Source organism: Protopterus annectens, chromosome 2.part0, assembly GCF_019279795.1.
Source record: "Protopterus annectens isolate FY-2018-M chromosome 2.part0, PAN1.0, whole genome shotgun sequence".
Taxonomy (NCBI): domain Eukaryota; kingdom Metazoa; phylum Chordata; order Ceratodontiformes; family Protopteridae; genus Protopterus; species Protopterus annectens.
The window spans coordinates 65,214,727-65,242,385 of record NC_056728.1 but is presented as its reverse complement, the minus strand read 5'-3'; the positions used below and the strand labels follow the sequence as shown (position 1 = coordinate 65,242,385).

The following is a 27,659-nucleotide window of genomic DNA, read 5'->3' as shown; positions in this document are numbered from 1 at the left end:
TGCTCATGGATTCAATCTAAAGGAGAGGACACTTCACTGCTCTCCCAGCCTCTAATCCTGAATTACTTAGCAGATCTATTCCACAAAGGCCTGTCCTTCTCCTCCATTAAGATGCATGCCTCAGCTATTTTTGCTCATTACAACACTGAATCACCTCTCTTCTCGCACTCTTATCAAACAGTTCCTGAGAGGGGCAAACAACTTAAGGCCAACAAGGAGAGCACCCACCCCTGCTTGGGACCTTAACTTTGTACTGGAAAAGCTCACGCTTCCCGCTTTAAACTGCTGTGTCAGCAGAATTAAAATTCCCTCTTGGAAAACCGTCTTGTTTCTAGCCATCACTTCAGCTAGAAGAGTGCTTGGGCTACAAGCACTGATGGCTGTGGAACCCTTCATTATTTTCCATGCTGACAGGGTTTCCTTCAGGACTAACCCTTCCTCTATGCCTAAAGTGGTGTCCAGTGTGGTTCTCAATCAATCAATCCATTTGCCAACCTTCTTCCCTAATCCTCAAAATAAAGGGGAAAGGATCCTGCACTCCTTGGACGTGCACAGACAGCTCAGATTCTACCTTGATAAGACTAAGTCCTTCAGAAAATCTGACCAGTTACTTGTCAGCTTTGTATCAGGGGCAGAGGGCAAGGCCATTTCAAAACAAACCATTTCCAAATGGATAGCACACTGCATCCATTTTTGCTACAAGCACCATGGGAAACCAACCCCTCATGTGGTCAGAACACATTCCACTAGGACAACATCTACCTCTACAGCATTTCTCAGGGGAGTCCCTACCAGGGGCATCCTGGAAGCTGCTACCTGGAGTTCTGTACACACCTTCACCATGCATTACCACCTGCCTATCTTTTCCAAATCCAGGGCAGGTTTTGCTGCAGCAGTCCTGCAAGGCATACTAGCCAGCTGTAACTCTTCTTGACTGCCTCCACCCTTCTTCAGCTTTGGGAATCCACCCGTGTGTGATGATTGCAACAGTGAAACACGAAGAACATAGTACAGTTGTGTACACTTACCATAAATGTAGATGTTTGAGTGTATTCACTGTTGCAGTCCTGGTTTCCCTCCCTCCTGCCCCCTGGTTTTCTCTCTCTCCTCTCTATGGCTATTACTCACCCCTTCTGGGGTATTGGTATTGGTATTTACATTTTACTGGTTGTGTTATCCCCACCATAACCTAGCCTCCTATTTTTGGGGCTCCTGACATTTGGGGCAAGACAAACTGATGTAATGGCGTCAGCTGCCTGTTTTTTATACCCCTGATGACCTGATGTCAGTCCTGGAGCGACAGCATCCGACGCAGAAAAACTAAGTCTCTGGTATTCGGGCCAGCTGAGGGCTACCTGCAGGCTGATAACCCAAGTGTGATGACTGCAGCAGTGACTTCACTCGAACATCTACATTTATGGTAAGTGTACACAACTGTACTTTTTTTTTTTTACATTGCAGTGCCTACATTTCTTCAAATTGAACAAGAAGAAAGTGAGGAGAAGGAAGAAGGAAAAGAACAAAAAATAGCAGCATCTGTTTACAATCCCCATTATACTTGCAAATAACTGAAAAAAAAATGTACTTTATAGCATGTAAAGAAAACTACATGCCACAAAATTGGTACTATTTAAGAAAAATAATCTTTACTTAGTTTCGGAACATTAATGACATTAAGTAGGGCATCTGCTTTCGAGTCCAGCACAGCAACAAATTCTGAAAAAGTCCAGTCTTTCCAGATTTTCTTGTCATATTTCACCAATATAATTATTGCATTGTAATCCCATATTAAGTTACTGGTTTATTACTCTTCATCTCTGAAAACCTGTCTCTGCTTTATTTCCAACATACTCTTGAGTCTTCTAGTCAACTCTTGTTTCTCTCCAACATTTTCTGTTGAAAAATTTGAGAAAGTTTCACAGGTACAGTCCCTCTGTGGTCTTTATTACTAAAAGAAGAAGCAGAATCTCCTTCTGTTTCACAGCTTACTTTTTGTTGGACAAACTTTTATATTTCATCCTTGGCATGTACTTCATGAAAAAATGTTTTTGTCTCTCCAGGAAAGAATACTTTGAAAACAGCTGAGTGCAGCAGTTTGAATCTCACGCCTACATCTCAACATTCCCTGAGTAGTGGAATACATTTTCTCCTCTTCTGTCTGGTTTGTGGAGTAATCATTTTCCACAAACACTCTGCTGTCTCCCACTTTTAGTACTTTGTCCTTCTGCCACAGTTTTGTCAGAATCAACTCCTCCTTGCTGGTAGGATTGCATCTTTAGTATTAAAGCTCTAGGTTGCTTTCTTATAGCCAGGTTTGGAGCATGCACACAATGTGCTATTTCAGCTAACAACTCCTGCTGTGGAATACCAGTCCAGTTGCTTGTGCTTTCGTAAAATTAATGCAGTATCTTCGGTTTCTCTGGTACAGCTGAAAATCTCAGGTTTTCTCTACGGGCTCTGTCCTGTAATTCTTTTATTTTTTTTAAACATCTCTTCGTAAGCAATCTCATTTTCAGCCAGCCTTTTCTTTATTTTGACCTCTGATTTCTGCAGCTGTATCCTCTCATTTGAATAGCTATTTAAAGCTTCTTTCATTTTTTCCAGCCTTTTGTTGTTTGTAGTGGTATACTCTATAATTGTTTTGTTTATTTTAATCAGGTCTATATGCAGTTGTCTGTTATCTTCCTGTAGGTTATTGGAAGTCATGTTTTAAGGTTGCATTGATTTTTGCTGAAAAGCTGCATAACTTTTCCCAGTCAGTGTTTCTGCCTCACTTTTTGTAGTTGATTTTATTCCAGGTCTTCTGTATTTCTTTATTCCTGGCATCCAGGCAGTGCACTTATTAGTCAGATGTTCTTCCTGTTTCACTGTTGCATTCATCCCATTTGGGTTATCTGCCTCCAGGTAGCCCTCAGCCGGCCTGAATACCATAGTGTACGGATTCCTACATCAGATGCTGCCTCTTCTTCCATGCCGTCAGGTTGTCAGAGGTATAAAACATGCAGCCGATACCATTACATCAGTCTTATCTGCCTCCAGGTAGCCCTCAGCCGGCCTGAATACCATAGTGTACGGATTCCTGCATCAGATGCTGCCTCTTCTTCCATGCCGTCAGGTTGTCAGGGGTATAAAACATGCAGCCGATGCCATTACATCAGTCTTTCTTGCCGTACGGTGCCCAAATCAGAAGCAGTTTGCAAGTGCAGATCGGCCGACTCCTGAAATTTTCATTTTCGAGTTTCAGACCCGAAGTCTTCAAAAAAGAGAAGTACCCTGTTGGGGATCCTTTTTCTTGCTCCAACCGATGTCAGTAAAAGTTAACAATTGTATTACCTGTGGAAAGCAAATACCTCTTAAAGATTTTCATTCGTACTGCATCCCCTGTTTAGGCCGAGACCACGACATCCCTCGCTGTTGGTTTTGTGCCTTGTTCAACCCCCGAACTATTCGTCATCCGGTTATCTTTGCAGAAAATTATTTTCGTACTCGGTCTCAGTACTTCAAAATGGCTTTGTTAAGCCATCTGACTACCAATCTTCCGATAAAACGTAAGGATAAAGACAGAGACAGACCGCATTGGTCCAAAACTGCCGACGACTCTTCCATTAAGCTAGTCGCCAGTCCGCTGGTACTCAGTGAGGTGCTTTCGCAGCCCCTGATACCCATTACTTCAGATTTGAAGGCCTCTACTGAGACCCATTCGGAGTCCAGTATGCCGTGAGATTCTTCTTCGACCATGGAACCTGCGGATATCTCTACTTTGGATGGGTTCGGAGCCGCTGTGCAGGCACCGGCTTCTGAGTGTGTATTCAGGCCTACAGACTTGCATTTTAAACCAACGCCATCTTCTTCATCCAGGCCTAAAACTTGCACCACGCTTAGAGAACCGACATCCAAACTGCATGCTCAGGCCCATATGCCAAAAAACCCCCAAAAGTAATGCTTAGAATGGCTGAAGACCTTATTACCTTAATTAGGGGAAGCCAGTTTTCCCCCTTTAAGAGACCTAGAACTAATTTTCCTTCTGATTCTTCTGATCAGGAATCTGATATTTCTGTTCCTTCTGCTTACCAGGATTTGCCCTTATCTACCTATGAGAATTCTGATGCAGAGGATTCCTTTCCCTCTGCATCCCCTCCAGAAGATTTTTCTTTTGGTGAAACCTTGCACACTCTCAAGGAGCATTTCTGCCAGGAAAGCCAGGATTACTCTGACTCCAAAAAGAGGGTTAGGGAATTCTTACTCCTTCCTCAACACAGGCCTTTATCTATCCCTCCTGTTCTGGGCATTGTAGATGTTGCTTTCTTGGAATCTAGCCTTTCACCAGGCACTTTTCCTCCTGCTCCCAGAAAACCTGACTGGTATTACAGGGTACCTGACTCTCACAAGTTCCTCTTCAAGAATCCTACTGCGGATCCAGAGACCATTTCCCAAGGACCAAAAGGCATTAAGGCTACTGCTGCCAAAAATCCTACCCCTTCTGACAGAGATTCTAGAGCCTTAGACAGATGGGGTAAGAAGGTATACACTTCTGCTACTTTGGCCATTAGGGCTTTAAATTGCCAGTTTCATATGTTAAAGTATCAACAGTATATTATGAGACTACTTAAATAGAAAATTATGTTAATTCCTGACTGTGCTGAACACACAGAATTACAGGATTTGATGCATTCTGCAGAATAAGTTGGTAAACTTACTTTGCAATGTGGTTTTGATGCTTTAGAAGCATCTTGCAGGGCTGCTGTCACTGGGTCTGTACTTAGAAGGCATGCTTGGCTTAAGGAGCAAAACTTGCCAGATCATGTTAAAGCTAAATTACTGGGATGCTCCCTTAAACCAAGACCTCCTTTTTGGCAAAGAAGCCCTCAAAAGGATGGATGAAAAAGCTAAATCTATGCAAACTGTTAAAGATTTCCTACAAGTACAGCCTCCCAGGTTTAGTAGGCATTGGCCTTCAAAGAATTGGTCCTTTCCAGTTTCTTACAGGCCTTCTCAATCCAAACCCAGGAACAGCAGACCACCTAGGTTACAGTCTCAGGCTGCGCACAGGCCTAAGCAGTGGGGGGCTCCCACTTCCAAAGTAGGGGAGTAGTAAGCCACCCCCCTGTGGAAAAGAGAGACAATGACTTAACCTTAACCCTTCCAAGTCTTGCTCAACTGCCTACTTCCTTAGGAGGAAAGCTCGTCCTGCATGCAAAAAACTGGGAACTCTCTACCCAGGACAAATGAGTTTTGAACATAGTTTCCCAAGGATACAGATTCCACTTCTACACACTACCAACCCCAAACGGTTGGCCAGACTTACCCACAAATCAGTGGGCAGAGGCCCAACAGCGGGTTCTCTCTCTTCTAAGTATCAGGGCTATTCAGCCTGTCCCAACAGAACAAAGGGGACAAGGTTTTTATTCAAGTCTTTTCCTGGCACCCAGAAAAGACAGCTCCTGGCATCCTATCCGGGACCTCTCTATTCTAAACACCTTTCCGGTAATCCCAAAATTCAAAATGCTAACACTTCAACAGCTTCTTCCTATGCTAGGCAAAGATGCCTGGCTGGCAACCTTAGACTTAAAAGGAAGCTTACCTGCACATTCCAATAAGGGAATCTTGCAGGAAATACCTACACTTCAGGGCAGGCTCCATGCACGATCAGTTCTCTGCACTTCCCTTTGGCTTATCTACTGCGCCCAGGGTATTCACAAAATGTCTAGCTCCAGCCATTGCATTTTGCAGGCAGAGAAATATTCAAATATACCCATACTTGGACGATTTTCTGATTCAGGCAGAAAGCCAGGACTTGCTATTACAATATCTGGCATTCATAAAGAAACTTCTAACCTCACTGGGGTACACCATAAACGAAAACAAATCTCACCTAGTACCCTGCCAACAGATTGTATTCCTGGGAGCAAGCTTGAACACAACTTCCCAGATGGCATTCCTCACTCCAGAGAAACAAGTTTATTTAACAACCTACTTCAAAGTATTGGCCACAAAACCCCAGCTATTTGCAAGGAAAATATTGCAAGCCCTGGTGTTCATGGCTTCTTGCATTCTACTAATTCCATATGCAGGACTGCATATGAGGAAACTACAGTGGTATCTAAAAAGCCGATGGTGTCAACTTTCTCAGGACCTGGAATCAATGATTCTTATCATTCCTTGTATAAAGACAGAGTTCCTTTGGTGGGCAGAGGCCTGCTATCACAAGAAGGGGCTCCCTTTCACTCTACCCCCTGCTGCCCAAACCCTAACAAACAGACGCATCAGACTATGCATGGGGGGGCTCACTTGGTAGGGCAGTGCATTCAGGGCAAATGGAACCCGAGACAGATGCACCTGCATATCAATCAAAAAGAAATGTTAGGTGTGCAGAATTCCCTGACAGCCTTCAAAGACCGCATTCTTCCAGGACAACTATTGGTAAAGACAGACATCACCACAGTTATGTGGTACATAAACAAGCAGGGGGGAACCCACTCATACCCCCTCTGCAGACTAGCCATGGCTCTTTGGAACACAGCCTTGCGCTACCAAGTGCACCTACAAGCTCATTTCCTGCCAGGCAAGCTAAATTTACTGGCAGACGACTTGAGCAGAAATTTCATTGACCCACACAAATGGAAACTAGAACCAAAAATATTCAACCTCTTGAACAAATGGGTGACTCCAGAGGTTGACCTCTTTGCCTCCCCTCAGAACTACCAATTGGCAAATTCTGCACAAGGACTCCCCACAGTCAAGCTTGGAAAGTGGATGCCCTGTCCTTTACCTGGGAAAGCCTCACGGTTTTTGCCTTTCCCCCTCTGTCTCTCCTCTTGAAGGTTGTGCTAAAGATCGAACAGGACAAGGCAAGGGCAATACTGATTGCACAAGACTGGCCACGCCAGCACTGGTACACCCTCTTGCGCAGTATGACACTGCTGGAACCATGGCACCTGCCTCAGACCCCTTCCCTGCTGTCCCAGCAGTCGGGCCAAATTCTGCACTCTCAGCTTCAAGCCCTGAACCTTGCAGCCTAGCTAATTCCTTAAGCTCGCCAATAGCATCCTTCAGTAAGCAGGTGCTAGATGTCATTCTGGAGGCAAGAAGGCCTAGTACTAGAAAATCCTATGCTGAAAAGTGGAAAAGATACTGTTCTGGAGCCAGGCTCGGGTGATGGCCACAACAGTGCCCAGCTTACCTCATATTCTTTAGTACTTAATAGAAATGCTCCACAAGGGCCTATCCTTCTCATCAGTTAAAATTCATGCCTCTGCCATTTCAGCACATTATAATACTGAGCCACCCCTCTTCTCTCACCCCCTGCTAAAACAATTCATTAGAGGGGCCAAAAATTTAAGACCCCCCCCCCCCAGGAGAGTCCCCACTCCAGCCTGGGACCTTAACTTTGTATTGGAAAAGCCCCCCCCCCCTTTGAGCCAGTTGCAACAGCAGAGTTGAAATTCCTGTCTTGGAAAACAGCCTTCTTTCTAGCCATCACTTCAGCAAGAAGAGTGTCTGAATTACAGGCCCTCATGGCAGTAGAACCCTTCATTATCTTCCATGCAGACAGGGTTTCCCTCAGGACCAATCCTTCCTTTATGCCCAAGGTGGTGTCTTGTGTGGCCCTAAATCAGTCAATTCATTTGCCTACCTTTTTCCCTAATACACAAAACAAAGGATAACGAATACTGCACACTCTGGGCGTGCACAGACAAGTTAGATTTTTTTTCGACAGGACTAAGTCTCTCAGAAAATCTGAACAGCTGCTTGTTGGCTTTGCTGCAGAAGGGAAGGCCATTTCAAAGCAAACCATTTCCAAATGGGTAGCCCATTGCATTCATTTCTGCTACAAGCACCATGGAAAACCTACCCCACAGGGGATAAGATCACATTCCACAAGGGCTACATCTACCTCTGCAGCTTTTCTCAGAGGTGTCCCTACCAGGGGCATTCTAGAAGCTGCTACCTGGAGCTCTGTCCATACCTTCACCAAGCATTACTACATGCCTTTTTTTTTCTAAATCCAGAGCTGGTTTTGCCACTGCAGTCTTATAGGGCTTAATAGCTGGTCCAAATGTTCTCTGACTTCCTCCTCCCTTCCTTAGCTTTGGGAATCAACCCAAATGTGATGACTGCAACAGTGAAACATGAAGAACATAGTACAGTTGTGTACACTTATCGTAAATGTAGATATTCGAGTGTATTCACTGTTGCAGTCCTGGTTACCCTCCCTCCAGCCCCCGACTTCTCTTGGCTCTACCTTTCCTTCTTGTTTGGTATATTTGCTTTTTGATGGAGGTGTACCATAACATATAATTTCTCCCCATTGTGGGGGAACCTGACATCTGGGGCAAGAAAAACTGATGTAATGGCATCGGTTGCATGTTTTATACCGCGGACAACCTGATGTCAAGGAAGAAGAGACAGCTTCTGCAGGAATCCAAAGACTCTGGTATTCAGGCCGGCTGAGGGCTCTTTGCAGGCAGATAACCCAAATCTGATGACTGCAACAGTGAATACACTCGAACATCTACATTTATAGTAAGTGTACACAACTGTACTGTACCCATAAACGCAAGTCTATTGGCCTTCTCTGCTGATTATCTCTTTTCACACTGGGAGAGCTAGAGTTAAGCTGTTACTTAGTGTCCCCCCATCTTGGAAGTCCAACTATAGAACTATGTTCAAGAAAACACTTTCGCCTGAGCTTCATCAAGTCCATCTAATAGAGTGATTTACACTTTGATCATTGAAAATGCCTGCTTTTATGAGACTATCATCAGACTTTATTGTACTGTTTTGAAACGGATGTAAAATGAGAGACAGTGTCCACATCAGTGGGCTTATATTCTTTCTAGCCAAGTTTGTAGGCTTTACTACTGAACAATTTCCAGTCTATCACATGTAATATGCAAGGCTGTGCACACTTTTACGGGGAACGCTGTCTCATGACATGTATTATGAAATATTATATTTATATTGGCTTATATAGGCTTATATTCTCTTGTATAATAGAAAAGGTTTACACTACCTGTTTATAAGAGTCTCGTATACATGAATAAAGTATTTTTTTACAGAAATAAGGATGGAAACAGCACTGATAGAAATGATAATGGTATGGAACAGAAAATCCCAGTGACATTTACCCTCCTGTGCACCCTACTTTGAGTGTGTATGAGAGCAAATGTGAGGCTGATATCCACGTGGTCCTCAGTAAACCACCCAGGAAGAAGTTATACATCAGAAGCAAAGAGGAGGTGGCTGCTGTAAACAATCTGAGGAGAGATAAGACTGGTAGGATTATGAAGGCGGGTAAGGGGAATAGCATCTTAGTAATTGACAAGTGTGATTTTAACACTATGAATGTTGCTTATAATAATTTAAGAGAGTATCTAAGAGTGCTACATGAGGATGATTTACTAGGTGCTAAGCTTTTTGACTTTTTGTCCCCCACCAAAAATACCAAGGTTCTGTGGGATCTGAAAACCCCATAAGAATGTCTCTTTTCCTCCCTACAGACCAGTAGTGTCAAATGGTGGTTCCATAACTGAGTCAGTATCCATCTTCGTAGATGCCGTGATAAAACCAACAGATCTTTTAATTTAGACTCTCTGGATTTTCCTGGTAAAATTAAAGATATTCCAGTTAGCAGTTCTACTGTCATAGTCAGAATGGGTTTGGCCCCTCAAGATTCTGGGTGGTTCCACCTCCTGATGCCCTAATATATCTCTTAACTCAGATGGGTTGGAAGCAACCTGAAATAGCATAGCCTATCCCCAAAAAAAAGCAAGAAAAGATTTTAGTTGCCTCCTAAAGACAGGAAACAACAGTTGATGCTATGGTGTTAGCAACAATCATAAAAAAGCACTGTCAGAAGAAAGTTCCTCTGTCGACCCCCCCCCCCCCCCCCCAAATTCAGGGAGTCGAGGGCATTGGACAGACTGGTGAATCTGGTGTATGGTTTAGTGACAATTGGACTTTGAACACTGAACTGTCTGGCATACCTGATGCATTTTCAAAGAGACTTGATCAAAGAGCTTTCCAAATCTTGTTCGGGTAGCTTGACTGTGGATGTCCAGAAAAAGGTTGATGCCCAAATGGCTGCCCTACAGTCTTCCTCTAATGTGGCCATGAGAATGTTATCTAATGCAGCTGATTGTACATCAAGGGCACCCGGCACAGGTGTTACCATGCGGGTGTGATGCCTTGATGCAGCTTTGCTATTTCACAGAAAGCTTTAAGATCATTCATAAATGTGCTCTCTTAGGCTTCACCCTGTTTGGACCAAAAGTGAAAGAGACACTTATCAAGAGCGAACAGGATGGTAAGAGCTTGTCTGCTGTAGAAAACTGTTTCTACTCCTCAAAAATCCTTTTCTAGGAATCAGAGAGGTGGTAGTAAAATGTGGTTTATGAATTCTCAAAGTTTTCACCAGGCATCCCTGAGGCAGAGTATGAGGCAACCTGACTGGACGTTGCCTGCCTAGTAAAGGCGGTCTGCAAAATTAAAGTTTCCGTGGACTGTTTACTGAGAAACCCTATCAGTGTCCTTGAATGTTTGCCTGACTGCTGCACTCTGGAGGCTGTCTTTTGAATCTGTTCCTTGCACCCTGTATCCTGGAAAGCAATAACTTCTGATTCCTTGGTGTTAAGTGTTATTAGCAGAGGTTATACAGTACCCTTTTTATATTCCCCAAGAGGAAGACTAAAGATTCCTGGTACTGCATTCAGTCAGTTGGAATCCACAGCAACAGAGGTTTCAAAGTTGCTAGACAAGAGTGTCATCCAGCCAGTCTCTCCAGACCAACTTGGAACCAGAGTCTATTCCAGGTTCTCTTTTAGTTTCAAAAAAGACAGGGGACCTCAGACCACTGTTGGATATCAGCAATCTAAATCAGTATGAGAGAGAAAATTGTGGATGGTCACAGTACAGTCCATTCTACTTGTTTTGAAGGACAGTTGAATGTGCTGTGTTGCTCTCCGGGGTGCCTTCTTATCATATCAAGATCCAGAGGTGATCCAGAAAATCTCTCCGTTTTCCTCTGGGAGCCAATCACTTTCAATTCAGAGCAGTTCGGTCTCACCACAGTCCCCCAGGTGTTCATTAAGATAGTGGTAGTTGTGTCAGCTTATCAAAGTCTACTTGGGATCCAGGTCTGCACATATTTAGACAAATGGCTTCTAACTGCCTCCACCAAGGGTCTACTATTACAGCACCAGTCTGTCCTTCTGTCCATGGCTACTCACTTGGGAATATCAATAAATTACAACAAAAGCGAACTACTTCCCTCTCAGAGCAGAGAATTTATAAGCTGCCAAATAGATACTGTACATCCCATAGCAAAACTTCCCCTGGTAAGAGTCATATCTTTAAGGTCTGTGGTCCTTCACGTTTTGCAACATCTTCAACTTAAGACTCATTCTACAACTTTTAGGACTGATGGCCTCTTCTGTTACTCTTATCCCTTTGTCCAAGTTTCACATGAGTCTTTCGGTGGACATTAGCACAGAAATTTAAACTCTTCGTATCTTTTTTCATCTTGTGCAGGGATCATAAACAGTGGTGGATTATGCCCCTGACAGTTGTTCAAGGCCGATCCTTTTGTCCTGCAACTCCCAAAGCAGCAGTCGCCATGCATGCCTCCCTTCTTGGGGGGAGGGAGACATTATGAAGGGAAGATAGTTCAAGGATTGTGGTTATCAGCAGAGGCCAAACTTTACATCAGTGCCTTAGAAATGAGAGCGATCCTTCTAACATTGCATTTACTTCAGGACCTCCAATCCAAGATGTGATTGCCATCCATTCGGACAACATGTTAGTAGTCTGGTACATCAACAAAGTGGAACATGTATGTACCCTCTTTGCTGGGAAACCATGAGAGTTTGGCAGTAGGTAATGTCTTCAAACCACTTTCTAGTGACAGTGCACGTTCCTGGGACTTCCAGTATTCTAGCGGACAAAATGAGCAGAGCTATATTATTGCCGCATAAATGGTGTCTCATAACCGGCAGTAGAGATTTTCTGCCACAAGGGCCAACCTTGCTGCAACCTTTTCACTTCCCACCTCAGTAGCAAATGCTGCAGTTACTTTACCCTCTTCCCTCCACAAGGAATGTCACTGAGAGATGCTATAGTCCATTACTGGCCCCCAGGTCTCCTCTGCTTCTTTCAACCAATTTTTCTCATCACCAGTTTCATTTAGAAAACCACAGAATACAAGACAAAGGTAATCTTCATTGCCAGAGGATAACACAAATGGAATCAACCAGTGTAGCCAAACCAGAAACTTTATTAACTAATAAATGTGACCATAGAATAAAACACAGCTGAGTGTTTTTGTCTTAATAGTACAAGACTTCTTCAGAAAAAATGCCCCCAGTTACTCCAACCATTCAATACATCCCATTGTTGAATGAAAGTGCATATAATAACACATGATTAAATGTGAATAAATAAGCTACATAATAAATAGTGTTAAAACGTATATATAAACACTATACTTAAGTTTAAGGATGTTAAACCTTTAAAATAACTGATGTTGTCATTAAGTCAAACTAAAGCCCTTTTCTTTAGAACACTAACAAGTGATGGGAGTCATTGATATCAGGGTGAACAGAAACATTGAGTCTCAGCTGCCAAATAAATTCCTTAAATTCTAATAATGTATTCAAATCATCCATCATTTCAGAAGCAATGAAGTTTTCAATAACAAAAAATATAAACTACTTAAAGTTAAGACGCCCACAACAAAAGTAAAGTATGGGCTTCCTCAAAGGGTGTAGACCCTTTCAGCCCCTTTACCAGCAATTTTGGAGTTTCTTTTCCTGGCGGGTTCTAGTTACTCTACAATCAAAGTCCAGATAGCCAGCATTTCAGGATGTAATGATTCCTATATTGCTTCTCTTAAAGTAACCAAGGCCTTTCATAGAGGAACATTATTATTGAAATCCCTACTCCATGATCCAATCCTTCCTTACAGTATTATAATTTTGCATCAGTCTTTGACCCAAACACCCTTTGAACCAGCAGCTTCATCAGATCTGAAGCTGTTCTCTTGGATCTTTCTGGTAGCCATCTATTCAGCAAAATGTATGTCAGAATTACAAGCACTTTCATGCAGTCCTTCATTTCTTATAGGTTTATAGGTATGTACTAGGCTAATGGCCCTGTAGCCTTTACAACCCTAGCCCATAGGATTACCCTGGCATCGTGCCACCCGACCTTCGTTCCTAGTGCCTCTGTCGAGTAGAGCCACTGGAGTTATCCCTGGAGTGAATTTTCTATTTCCCATCCACTCATCAAGATTTCTCTTGAAGAGAGGGCCAGTGAGGTGCTCTGCTTTACATGTATGGAAAGTCTGTTCCATAGCATGGGCAGTCTCTGGGTAATGAACCTGTCCCTCTGTTGATTGTGGTAATGAGGTTGAGGTCTTTGGAGTATGTGGTGCGGAGGGATTGGAATTTCTTTAGATGTAGCATTTCTAATAGAGCTGGGTCGGACATGGCTTTGTAAGTCAAGCAGAGATTGCCTCTTAGTAGACGATATGAAACAGAGAATAGCTGGAGTTTAAGTCTGTCCGTCTAGGACGTGTTTAAGGCCTAGGACCCTCTTTGTGAGGTACTTTTGTGGCCTTTCCAACTGTTGGCATTTGTCTAGTGAGGTACATGCCAAATGGGGCATTATACTCGATGACTGGCCTAATGAGGGAAGAGTAGAGGGAGATTGATGACCTCTTTCTTCCTGGATGCAAAACCCTTGGTATTGAGATATGCCACATAGAAGGACTTTCTGATCACAGTGGCAGTGTGGTAGTCAAATGAGAGGTTGCTGTCAACCTGTGTCCCCAGATCTCTTATAATGCCTTCAGTGTTCAGTGGGCTCCCATCGACGTGGTAATTAGTGGGAACTGAGTTTTTCCCAAAGGGGATGACTGCACATTTTTTGGCATTGTGCTTAAGGCCATGGTTTTGACACCAGTTGTTGGTCTCAGTGAGGCCTTTCTGTAGGATGTCTACATCACTTGGGGAGTTAATAATGGCTCCCTGCTTGCAGTCGTCTGCAAACTTGGTCAGCCAGAGTCCATGTGTGTTGGCCTGGACTTCTGAAAAAGTAGATGCCAAACAGGAGAGGACTCAGGACCGATCCTTGTGGGACTCCACTTGTGACTAGTCGGCAGTCTGACTTGGGAGTCCACTACTTTCACACTGTGAGTTTTATCTGTGAGCCAATTTGCAACCCACCTAGTGATAGAGGGGGTGATGCCTAGTTTGGTGAATTTATCAATAATTCCTGAGTGGGGAATGGTATCAAAGGCCTTGGCCAGATTGAGGTTGGCTGTATGAACTGCCTTGCCCTCATCCACAGCTCTGGTGACTGACTCAAAGAAGTCAACCAGGTTGAGCAGGCATGACCTACCTTTCACAAAATCAAATAGAGTGGGATCTAGAGTTTGGCAATTCCCTGTTTATTTGTTAATTAGGTCCATGATGATGCACTCCATAGCCTTACATATCAGACTCGTCAGGCTAATGGGGCGATAATTCCCAGGGTCTGTAGTCACTCCCCTTTTATGGAGAGAGATGACTGTAGCAGTGCACCATTTGGTAGGGACAAAGCCTGAGGTGGGGCTGTGATTGAACAGGGCACACAGATGTGGTGCCACTTCACTTTGTAGTTCATGTAGAATACATCCAAGGATATTGTCTGGTCCCATGGAACCTGTATTCTTGGCCTTGGACAATGCAGCTTTAACTTGTGCTGCAGTAATGTTGGGTGCCTGGCATTCCTCCGGTATTGTGATTGGTCCTTTAAGGAGGGAGAGAGGGGTAAAGTTGGCACTGAATCTGTCAGCCAGTTTGTTGGCAGTGTCTGTTGGCTCAGTATAGGAGGTACCATTGTGCAGTAACTCAGAACAAACCTGGGTATTGCCATGGAGATTCTTGATATAACTATAGAAGGCTTTGTGGTTGTTTTTAGTGTCTGCCGTAATTCTGCCTTCATAGCTGGCTTTAGAGGTTTAGATGAGGGATCTCAACTTTGTCTTGAGGCTAATAAGGGAGTTTTTCCAGTCATGGGACTTCACCTTTTTCTGCAACAGTTTCTTCCTTCTGTTGTAGAGTTTATTAATGGCAAGGGACCACCAGATTGGCTTCCTTTTTTTTGGAGGAGATTGTCTTTGTTCTGTTGGGTATGGCTAGTTCCATGCATTTATGTACGTGTTCGTACAGTGCATTGGTGTATGATTCAGCAGTTATGCATCTATTTTCCATTGACATGGGTGCCATGAAGTTAGCCACCTCTGTTTTTAGGAGCCCAAAGTCAGCTTTGGAGAAATTTTTCATAGTGGTTACCTTTGTGGGGGGGTGTGGGTGAGATGTGGATTTTCATGGTGATTAGTTTGTGGTTTGATGTAACCAGGAAGGAATCGAGTATTGGTGTAGAGCAACGGTTGCCCATGTTAGTAATAACCAGGTCAAGGATGTTGCTTCCTGTAGTTGGGGTAAGGATTATCTGGTCCAAGGCATTGGAATTGATGAATTCGAGGAAGCGTTAAGCGTTGGGCCAGTGTATTGGCGCATGAGTAGTTTTCCCAGTTGATGGAGGGATAGTTGAAGTCACAGAATGAGAGTGTTGGGTTGGACCCTAATAGTTTCCAGGGTTCTTATGAATGTGGAATGAGAGTCTTGGGACATGGTTGGGGACCTATAGCAGGCTACGATCTGAATCGTCGTCTTACCCAATGTTAGTTGTACCTGAGGTATCTCCGATGCATTATGCTCGGCTACTAGTCTGGAGGTGTGCATATTTTTTATGAATATGGAGACACCACCGGCTTTGCAGCTGCGGTTCATGTTCTGGGGCCGAAAGGTGTGGAGTGAGTTGTAGCCTGCTAGTGCAAGGGTGCTTTCTGCTGCTTTAAACCAGGTTTCCTTTACAGGACAAATGTCGATGTTCTCCACTTTGAAGAGTGCTTTGAGCAAGTGCATCTTCAGATTTAGACTTATAGCATTGAGCAGCATGACCCTCAGATTGCATTTTTTTGTAGCTGTTACGGTGGTAATTTGGTCTTTGGAACATCGCTTAAAAAAGGCACTATAGGGGAGGGAAGACCCCTGGCCAGTATCCGGAAATCCAGGGGTGATAGATGCAGGCCATCTCTGGCAAAGCATCGAGGTCTGTCAGTCATGTCATCCCAGGCAGACAGATATTGGGTCCCCTTTGAATGACACTAGAAACTTAGCCAATTGTTGAAGTCAATCATTTTCTGCTTGTACTGCGGTACTATTCTAGGCGATGTCAGGATGCTGCTCAGGGCTAGGGTCATACCTGCCTGGTCACATAATCCAAGAGCTCCTCCATGTCTCTTCCTGTAGTCCAGGAAGTTGCATCTCCGGTCATTCACAACCATATGGACAGTGACAGGGTCATACTTGTACTTGTGGAGTGACCTGAGTGCGTGCTTTATGTGACTGATTCTGGCACCTGATAGACAGCTGACTGTTACCTTCCCGTTATTCAACCTAGTGAGCGTGACATCAGTGTGCCTCAGTATCGATTCACCTATGATTAGTGTATTGGGCAAGGTGTTTTGCCTTAGGGGCTTAGGTTGAGGGGCACACTGTGTAGGTGAGCTATGTGTTTTGTGGTTTGTGGGGAGTTGTGGTGGTTGAGTGCGTTTCTGCCTTGGAGGTCTCTGTTTGGGTAGATTTCTATTGAGAGCCTCCACGAAGGTGGGTGTGGGGTTTGTGTTTTTTATGTGAGAGCTGTGATGGTGGGTGTTCTGGAGGGCTATGTGTTGCATGTGGTGTAGTGCAGGTGTTGACCTTCTCCTTTTGACTAGCTATTCCAGTCTTGGCTGGAGAGTGCTTGGCTTCCAGTTTGGATATACAAGTGCCTCTCTCACAAGTCTGAGTGTTGGGAGGTAAGAGGAGAGGATTGTCTGTGTACATCAGGCAGCTGCTACACTGCCTCAGAATGCCCAAGTTCACCAGGTTAATAGGAGAAAGCACAGGGAACTGACCTTTAGACATCCCAGGAGGGATGGTCATTATTACTACGTACTGGAGCTGTTGCTTTGTATAGTCCTTTTACAGGAAAAATGTCACTCAAGGTGTCTGAGTCTTTGCAGAGCACTGTGAAGCACTTGAGGGGAAACTAATATTTAGACCCTGAAAATTTACGGATGAAGTATTTAGGTAGATATTCTGAAGTTAGAAAGAAATCAAGCAGCACTTACTGAAAAATAAAGAATTAGCTTGCCAAGAATGTTGAAGAGGGGAGTCGCATGAGTGGCTACTACTAATGCTGGTCTCAACACAGCTTCACTCTGTTTGGATACAATACTCCTTTGCTTCATCTCTCACTAGAAGCAAAATTTTAGTACCAATCCCAAGAAGAGAAGCAGGCCACAGCCTGTTTGGTGATCCACAGTGTTGTCCCAGATAATGCAAGAGTCTCCAGGCTTTGTAGCCTTTTTCTGGTAGATGCCTCAAATAGCAACCAGACCAATCAGGTATGTTAAGCACAGGCACTCACTTTCCAACCAGAAAGAGTCAGGAATCAATGCACTCTGCTCCTACTCTCACCAGAATCAGTATATAAGCACAAATTCCAAGCTGTCACCTGTAAAGCAGTTATTAAGTTTTCTGGTGATGAGCAGTTTTCAGGAAATAATGCAACTGCACTCCTTCTCTCAACTGGAGAAAACAAAAGCACTAATCCCAAGATGACTATTGAGAGCCAGAATGTGGTCTCTGCAGTAACCAGTGGTCTTGCAGTAGAAGCTTAAAGATAAGATGAAAAAATGGTTTATCCTAAACACTGCAGTGTGCACTAGAGGAGTTAGATGTGAAAGTAGGTAACAAGTTTTACTTGTCTAAAAAGTTAAGTTTTAGAGGAGAGTCACTATTTTTAAAACAGGAAGATAGATTGAAAGGGGTGGTCACTTTTGTATTCTGGTACTATGGAATACAGTAGGATAGCCAATAAATTTAAGTAGTTGAAGGGGACTGATTTCACAAAATGACAATTTTGTGCTTACTCTCACCAACCAGTAAAAGCAGAGAGGAAATGAGATGTGTGGTCAAATTAACATAAGGGGCGGGCAACAAGAAAAACAGTAGTGTTTAAGAACGCAACAGTAACTGGTTGGTAAGTCTGACTTAAGAGACAGAGCTGTGGTCTCTTCAATTTTTACTATGCAGTGAAAAGCAGAATACAAGTAAAACAGTGCAAAGAAAACAAATCACAGTGTAAAAAATAGAAAAAGACAAAGTAATACAAAATGCAACAAATAAAAAGCAAACTAACCTTTCCCTGACAGCAAACTCTAGCAGAGTCTGGATGAGCCTTTCCAGTAAAACTCTGAAATGTTTTATTTTACCCCTTAAGTAGAAGGTTAGTTTCCTAGCCACACCCCCTAAGTTCACAGATGATTAACCATAACTGACCTGTTGTAACTTGTGTGACTCCTTAATTGCCATGTTCTGTATGACTCACAAGAGACAGAGATCTGGTCTCTTTGCAAGTTTTAATATGTAGTTAAAAGCTAGAATACAAGTAAAACACAGTGTAAAGAAAACAAATGACAGCATACAAAATAGAAAAAGGCAATAAAGTAATACAAAATACAGCAAATAAAAAGCAAACTAACCTTTCCCTCACAGCAAAGTGTAGCAGAATCTGGGTGAGCCTTTCCAGTAAAAAAAAAAAAAGTATTTTTTTACGCAACGGGAACTTGTCTGCTCAGGAAAGAAGAGCACAAGCTGACCGTTGATCCTCAAAATTCTCAGAGGAGCATACTTTTTGGTGAAGGTAAAGCTCTGAAGGGCTTTGTGCCCAAACTTTTCTTTTAATCAGTTCATGCTTCTTGACAGTGTGGGTGCTTGGAAGGTGCCCTCAAGCTTTGGAAGCTGAATGGCTGTTACATCCTTGGCAGGATATAACCCTTGTAGCTAATGCTATTGCACAGTAATCATTAGAACATTTTTATTTATTTTATTTATTTATTGTCATTTGTTAACCGGGTTGGTCCAACTGAGCCAGTGGCCCATTTTCAGTGGAGGCCCGAGGAGAAAACCTCCAATTACAATTAGTCATTCCAAAAAGAAGTTACATGTCAAAAGAGTTTATACAACACAAGATGTTAACACAATTATATTGTTTTGTACAGGTTTTTGTATAAATGAATTTATGTACAGTTGAAGTTTCTTCTACTGTTATAGCAAGTTCATCTTGCTTTACCAGTTTTTATAGTGCCAATATTACTCCAGATATCAAAGAAAGAGCTGTTCTGCTAAGAAGGCAAATCTGATGTCCATTTCATTATGCATCACAAATGGGTCTTCGGACTTGTTTTCAGATCTAACTCAGCTGTTTCTTTCAGACATGTGATCCAAGCCTCAAACTCCTCCCTTTCCCATGATCCCTCACTCCTTTTCAACCCCTCAGATCTCGTTTGCCTCCATTACAGACAGACGCAATTGTGAGCCTCTCTCCAGTTAGGTAAAAAAAATTGAATTGTCTCTTTCTCCGTTTTTTTATTCTTCCTTCCTTCTCTATATGTTTTAAATTTAGATAGTTTAAAGCTAAACAATACCTCCCCTCCTGTTATGTTACTGTAATTTTTTGCTGGCATTAGGTCTTTTCTTTCCTTTTCGTTTTTCTCCTTCCTCTTCTGATTTTTCTTTTCTTTCTCCTTATATATTAAAAAAACATCTTTCCCACTATCTTTTAAGTTGTAGTTTTAGTTCTAGTGTGTGGTTGGTGTGTCTGAGAGCGTTTTTGTGCAAGTGCTTTTTCAGCTTGTCAGAGAAACCTTCCGGTTTTAAGAAGTGTTCCTCTTGTGGGCATAAGATTCACCAATCTGATGCCTACAAGAGGTGTGTTTATTGCTTGGGTTGCTAGAGGACATGGAGATGCTGTGTGACATTTGCGCGGGTTTCAATCCTTGGGTCCTCGCTGATAGGAGGAATAAGGTCCTCTTGAGAGGGCCTCTCTCCTCAGGAGTCCAGACTTCTCCTCAAAAGAGGTGACCCCCTCTGCATCACCAGGGAGTTTTGCTTCAGAAAAGTGAAGGAAGCTTTCATATCCATCCCCTTCATATCCATGTTTCTTTTGCTTCTCTCTGGATCTGAGAGGCAGATCCTGGAGATTCGGCACTGATCAAACCTTCCTCCCTGCCGGATCCCTTGAACTTGGATCCAAGCAGCCATTCGGAGCCGACCAGAGCAAGTCCCCCTCCTCTGCTCAGACCACCTGGCCAAGGCTGTTACCAATGCGGCTCACTCATTCTTCCCTGTCCTCTCGATCCTGTTGTCTCTCTCTGGCTGGTATGGATCGGATGATGAGGAGTTTGCTCAAAGCCCAGATCCAGCCCCAGTTTTTGCCTTTTCTGACCTACGGTGGGTCTGTGAGAGTATAGACCCCAGTACCTCAACCTCCTCCTCCCATCCATTTGGCTTTGAAGTCTCAGGGCCTGGTAATAGAATACTTTTTTCCTGAGCTCCGACAGTGTCCCAGAGTGGCTCAGTTCCAGTTTTTGTCAGAGCAGAGTGAGTCCCGGATCCTAGGGGTTGATGCCGGGTCCTCAGGGTTTGGTGTCAGCTCTGACCTTCTCTGAGCCATCCCTTCCACCGGGGGCCTTGGCCTTCGACAGCTTCAGTCTGGTGCCCTCTGGTGATGTCAGATTCTGGATGGCCTCCTCTTTTTCTCCCTCTTGGGCTTCATCCTATGAGGTGGAGGGGTAGGTTCTCCCAGCATCCTTGGCATTCCAGGTGGTAGAGTGGGCTTTCTGGATGGCTGAAGACACGGCCCTTCCTCCACCAGGCCCTTCACAGTCATCTGTGTATCGAAGCTTTGCTCCCATCCATCCAATCCTTGGTCAGCCCTTCCCGGAGAGCCTTTAGACAACCCCTCAGCAAGGGGTTTGCTCGTTTTCAGAGTCCTCCCCTGAGTATCTCGTGGAGGAGGTCCCCCGGAAGTGTCAGTGCAAGAGGAAGCACATCGACCCCTCTTGAAGTCTTTGACAGGGGACACCATCTTCAACAAAGAGGAAGGGTCCCCCGATTTCCACCCCACGATATCTCCTTTGGAGATATCTTAGAAATCCTGAAACAAAATGGTGGATGGTCTTCCAAACCACCTTCCAAGGAGGAGTCATTGTTTCTGTAGGCATTTGGGACAGGGCCATATACATCCTGAATGACTCCACTGGTGGATGAACTTATTGACCTCATCGCCGTCTGGAATTGGAAGGAGCCTGACACCATGGAACCAATCCTGAAATGTGCAGATAAGTACCTTAGTCCCCCCAGGGATTGTCCCTTCTGGAGCAAAGGTGTCCCAGTTGATGCCATTGTGGTGTCAGCCAAAAATAGTTTGCAGATCAGAGCTCTACTGCCCATCCCCCGATCACAGTGTCTCAGGCTTTGGACAGGCATGGAAAACGGGTGTGTGCCTTAGCCACTTTTTTACTTAGAGCATTGAATTACCTCGCACACTTCACATGCCTACAGAAAGACTTGGTGAAAGACATTTCCACCTCTCTGATGCAGTTGCTGTCAGAATAAAAGTACACACAGCTGAACACCATGCCTTCTATTGCTAATTCCTCGATGAGGCTAATCTCCCATGTGGCAGAGGGAACCTCTCGAGCGTCTGCTTCAGGCATAGCCCTTAGGAGCCATGTGTGGATGAGACTGTGTGAGTTTGCTCATTCCTTCAAGTCGTCATTCATTAATGCCCCTTTTGATGGTTCCTGTTTGTTTGGAGCATCAGTTAAGGAGGCTGTTACCTGCTGCGAACGGGAGGGCAAGACCTTATCTGCTGTAGGGATCAGGTGTCCCCCCACCCCCACCCCGTGGACCTTTTCCAGGAGCTAATAGAACAGTAAGAAGATGAAGTTCCAAAAATCCCGAGGGGCCTTTACTGATTCACAAAATGAATCCTCTTCTAGGGACAGGGGGAGAGGATTCAATGGGAAACGCCACCCCAGAGGGAGAGGTGGTCCACAGAACCAGGGCTTTAGGGGAACCCTTCTCTGACAAGCCCTTTCAGCGCTCTTGAAGCGCTGCCAGACTGTCCTACTCTGGAGGCAGTCATGGGCAGGCTATTCTTACACCCAGAAGCCTGGACAGAGATAAAATTGACGCTTGGATGTTGAACATTATTTCCAGAGGTTACTGTATTCCCTTTCCCTTCCTCCTCCCTACACCAGGGAGCATTTCCCCGACATGCCACCCAATCAGAGGGAAAATACCCTGCTAGAAGTGCAAAAACTTCTAGACAAGGGAGTCTTCCAGCGGTTCCCAACCAAACAACAAGGATGCAGAACTTAGTAATGCTTCTTTTTGGTGGCAGAGAAGACTGGGACCTTCGACCCCAAGCTGGAAGTGAGAAGTTTGAATCTGTTTGTCAAGAAGACGAAGTTCTGCATGGTTATGGTACAGTCCATTCTGCTGCTCATGCACAAGAATGACTGGATGTGCTCTGTGGATCTCCTTCATGCATATTAAAATAGACAGGCACTCCAGGAGATATGTGCTTCCAGCTGGGGTCTAATCTTTACCCATTCAGAGCACTTCCATTTGGCCTCACCACTGCCCCCTTGGGTGTTCAAATGCATGGCAGTAGTTGCAGCGCATCTCTGTCTGCAAGGATTCCAGTTGTTCCCTTAACTGGACTATTGGCTCCTAACAACACCCACAAGGCATCACCTACTCTGGACAGTGCAGATAATGTTGCCCGTGTTTCGCCACCTGGGAATCACAGTGAGCCTGGCCAAAATCTAAGATGGTCCTAGTACAGGACATTGAATTCATCAGGACTCAATTGAACATGGTCACGCATATTGCAGCTCTTGCTTTACAGAGGATGTAGTCTCTCAGGCAGTGGGTCCAATGCCTACCAGACACGCCATCTCGTCCAGCTTACCTAGTTCTCATAGCTTTGAGTTCCATGTCGGCCACCATCCTTCTGGTGCTCTTAGCCAGGTTTTTCATGCGAGTTCTCCATTGCCACTGGTAGTTCAATAGTCCATTGGCTGTCAACCATTATCATCCCTGGTCAAACTTACTCCGATTTGCAGGCATCACCTGCAGTGGTGGCTGCTCACAGATGATCTTCATCCAGACAGGCCATTTGTTCTCACCTTTCCTTCAGCCACAGTGACCACGGACGTCTCACTGTTTGGGTGGGGGGTGGCATTTTCAGTGAAGAGTGTTCCAAGGCATGTGGTAACCCTACAGAGACCAAATTGTATATAAACATTCTGGAGATGAAGGAGGTTCTCTTTACATTGCAAACCTTTCAGGACTGCCTTCCTCTGAGGATAGTTGAAATCTTGACAGACATGTCAGTGGTATGGTACAGCAACAAGCAGGGGAGAACCCATTCTTACTCACTCTGCAGAGAGGCCATGAGGGTCTGGGAATGGGCGATTGCTTCAAACCTCTTTCTCATTGCAATGCACATCCCAGCAGAATCCATTGTTATAGCAGGTCAGTAGAGTCCTCATGAATGGTTCCTGAACCAGTCAGTAGTGAATGAGACTTTCAGCCGTTTGGGCCAACCTTGCTGTAGTCTAGTTGCCTTCCCCCTAAACAACAATTGCAGCAGGTACTTAGCTGTTATCCCCCCCTGTGGGTGAGTCACTCAGGGATGCTGTAGTCCATGATTGGCCCCTAGGTCTCCTTTATACTTATTCTCCAATTCGCCTGATAGCCAAAGTCCTACAGAAAGTCAGCAGGTTGAAGAGCAGTCTTACCCTCATTGCCACTTATTGGCCTCATCAGGTATGGTTCCCCTTTCTACAGATCCTGGATCCCAGAAAGGATCTCATTTCACATCCTTCGGAATGACAGACCACCAATCTTCGATCCCTCAAACTAACAGCTTGGTTTCCCTACTTCCAGTAATCTTGCTAAAGTCCAGGCTTCCTTCCCCTGTTCATGAAATTATCCTTGCCTCTCAAAAGTCTTCCACCAAGAAAGTATATTGTAGCAAATGGAAAAGGTTTTCCATCTGGGCTTCACAAAGGAATATTGATCCCTTTTCAGCTTCGGTCTTGGATGTCCTTATGTTTTTGATCTTGCTGTTCCATGAGGGAGCTAGTTTTTCTACAGTAAAGGTGCAACTTGCAGCTGTCACGAATTTCCATGATGGGAAGGGTGCTTGGTTTTCTTCTGTCCTTTCCTCTTTCAGACTCTGACCTGCATTCTTAAAAGGGTTTTTTCATCTATGGCCTCCAATCAAGGGTCCTTCGCCTCCTTAGGATCTTACTTTGGTACTCCCAAGATATCACCCAGAAACCCTTTGAACCTCCCAGTTTTTGTGAGCTGAAGTTTTTGTCATGGAAGACTGCTTTTCTTGTGGCTATTACATCAGCCAGAAGAGTCTCAGAATTACAAGCTCTGTCTTCCCAACCACCGCACATAAGCTTTTTAAGAATAGAGTTTCCTTTGGCACGAATCTTTCCTTCATTCCAAAGGTCATTTCGGAGGGGAACATGAACCAGACCATTCATTTGCCTGTATTTTCTCCCAGTAACTTCAATAAAGGCAAATGCATGTTACATTCCTTGAACGTTCACAGTTACATTTCTACCTACATACATGGAATACATACCTAGATAGAACTAGATCTCCTAAAAATCAGAGCAGTTGTTCATTGCCTTTTTGCTGAAGAGGTTGGGTCAGGCCGTGTCTAAGATTACTTCAGCTAAATGTATTATGGAATGTGTTTCCACAGTTTATACTCAGCAGGGCAAACAACTTAGGGCCTATTCCTCCAGATCAGTGTTGACCTTCTTCAGCCTTTTCTGCTAGAATGCCTGTTGTTGAAGTTTGTGCTGCAGCTACTAGGTCCACAGCCCATTTTGTGTCTCATTACAAGTTGAACATCATTTCCAGGAACAGAGACTCCTTTGGTTCAGCGGTGCTTAGGCATATTCTTCCTCCCAGGGTTTGTGTAGCTGGAGACTCTGACCCATTTGTGATGCATAGTGAAATAGACAACATCAGATTAGAAGTTATTTACTTACCATAACTTGGTATCTGTTTTGTCCAATTTCATTATGCGTTGCATCCCACCCCCTTCTGTGTACAGCTGAGACCAATTTAGAGGATTTCGGAACCCACTGGTTCCTAGTTTGGACTTCAGTAGGTCTTTTGTCTCTCTGTCTTTATTATCTTTGGGATAACCATCTTGTGGAAGGGGCTGCAAATTCGATCTGAGGGTTTGAAGAGGAGTGAGGCATCATGGGAGAGGGAGGAGTTTGAGTCTCAGATTGCATATCTATAAGAAATGTTCGAGTTGGATCAGAGGACGGATCCGAAGACCCGTTTATGATGCATGATGAAGTGGACAACACAGATACCAAGTTATGGCAAGTGTGTAACTTCTAAGTGATGTTAAAGGAGTACTTTATTCAGACTGTACAGTAAACGTTTTCTTTTACAGTGGTTACTGGGAGAGCCACCCAGTAATTTTGCCTTGGTGTATTCTTATTGTTGGTCAGTCAGATCTCTCTTCACAGTGTGATTTAATTCTGCTTCAGATGTATGCTTTAATGTGTTCTTTATTGTGTCACATCTTGAAGTATATGTTTATGCCTGTTTATTGTTAAGTCACCTTACTCCTGATACCTCAAAGTGTTGTGCTTCCTTCAGCTTTTAATCGCTGAAAATTTCTGTGTTGCTGTGATTTTGAAGATTTTGAAGTAAAATTATTTTCAAAAATTTATGCAGGTTTTAAAGTAGGGTATGAACATTTTTTATGATTTAGGTTTTGATGCTTATGAAAAACATTACTTTATTCATTTCTGATTTCAGATTTTGTCTTACAGGGTGACCTACAACATGAAATGATTAAAGGCAACAAGACAGTGGAGGGCTGGGGTAAACTAAATGGTAACATTTGCCAGCTTTTATTTCTGAAAAACATAGTGTTTATTGATTGATTGATTCATTCATTCATTCCATTCATTCATGCATGCCTCTTTTCCTCCCACTGGTATCCTCCATAAACCATCTCAGGGGAGAATGGGTTTTATGAGTATGTTAGCCTCAAGAACTTTTTGTGTATGCAGTATCATGTTTTATCCTGGTTAATGTTCTGGAAGGTGGATGTGCAGTAGGTGTGACAGTAACATAACTCATGCAAGTGACGTAGCTATTTTAGGGAATGTGGCTGTCTTTAGAAGCAGATTCCTCTCATTAGGTTCCAGGGCTGTTCTTGAAATTCACTGTCAACGTTTGACTACTTTGGCACATCTCTTGACACTCTCCTTAAGGAGAAGTGAGCAGTAAAAAGCATGGTCAGTTGTCTTCCTCTCTCACTCTCTCTCTCTCTGTCCCAGCTGTGACTCACTGAAAGCTGGAACACTAGTTGAAAGTGGAGTTTTGCCAGCATAGATGGATGGTCCTACCTCTTTGTGAATAAATTACTTTTTTTGGGGGGGGGTATGCATTGCATTTCATCTTTATCTACATTAACCCCTATAGAGATAAGTAACTATTGTCATTTTCAGTTCTAAAGATCTCACTTCACTATCATTCTGAAGTTTGCCATTCCTGATGTTTGCCGTTCATGTTCTTGTGATCTGCATACTTGGTGATGTGATTTCAGGTTAACAGGGCATGCTTATCCCATGTAACTTCTTTGCTACTTCGTCATTGTCTGCATATAAAAGAGTTAGACTGTCAAGTGCATTGAACATTGTATTAAACATTCTGTGTTTGTTATCTCAAAACCAAACTGTTTAGAGCTATTTCATTTGTGTTACATGCTCTAGCACATCCTATTTTGTGTGGGAAAAGTGAACATAGTGAAGCTTTGCTGTGGTAAATGGACAGCACTTCAAGCCATCAGCAGGGCATGAAGAAAGTGTACAACTTGCATCATTTTTGTGAAGATGACAGCTGTATAGGACTTGGCAGTAAGGTCTGTAGTGTGATTCTGGGTGTACTGCCACAGTAGAGAAAAAAGCCAGTTGTGTCAGAGGTCAAGCATCAATCAAAACTGGCTAGTTTATTTTTGTTTACTGGGGTAGGGCACTGATCAACTTTGACTGTTTGCAGGCTCAGTGAGAGCTACAGTAAGATCAGAAGTATAACTAAATTGTACAGCGTAGTTACATAATACAGATCTAAAACATTATAGTGATATATATGTATATATATATATATATATATATATATATATATATATATATATATACACACACACACACACACACACAAGAAGGTTTAAAAAGTAGTAGCATCAGGAGTAAATAGTACATTATTATGGCTGTTATAGATAAGGTAAATGTGGTCCTGACAAAAGAACAGATGTAGTAATTTTAGCAGTGAAGAAAGTAGAATTTGTAGAGCTGCAATAGAAGAGCTTGATAGGAGATGTGGATATAAGATATATAGTAGGGAATGGATAGGTCAGATGTGGAAGGGTTGTCTGTTGTAGAGGTTAGGGTTTTCTAAGATGAATGTAACAGTGTAACCATGGAGGTTAGGTGACTTGGCCTATGTTCTGACGTCAGATATAGTTTGAACTGAGGTCTGAACTGTTTGTGATCTGTGCTTACTGTAAGATTAGGTGACAGTATTTGCCATAGCTTTAGGGGTAAGAACATGAAGCTGTGGTATTTAATGGTTGGAGTTATGAGAGTAGGGCCATTGGTG

General features: G+C 43.6%; 1 protein-coding gene across 1 annotated transcript in view; it reads left to right on the top strand.

Moving 5' to 3' along the window:
- MGA (MAX dimerization protein MGA) overlaps positions 1-27,659 on the top strand; it is a 2,673,741-nt gene that overhangs the window by 1,344,367 nt on the left and 1,301,715 nt on the right. The window contains exon 11 of the mRNA XM_044060555.1: positions 25,826-25,889. Within this exon, the coding sequence (XP_043916490.1) occupies positions 25,826-25,889 (64 nt within the window). The remainder of the gene's footprint in view (positions 1-25,825; positions 25,890-27,659) is intronic.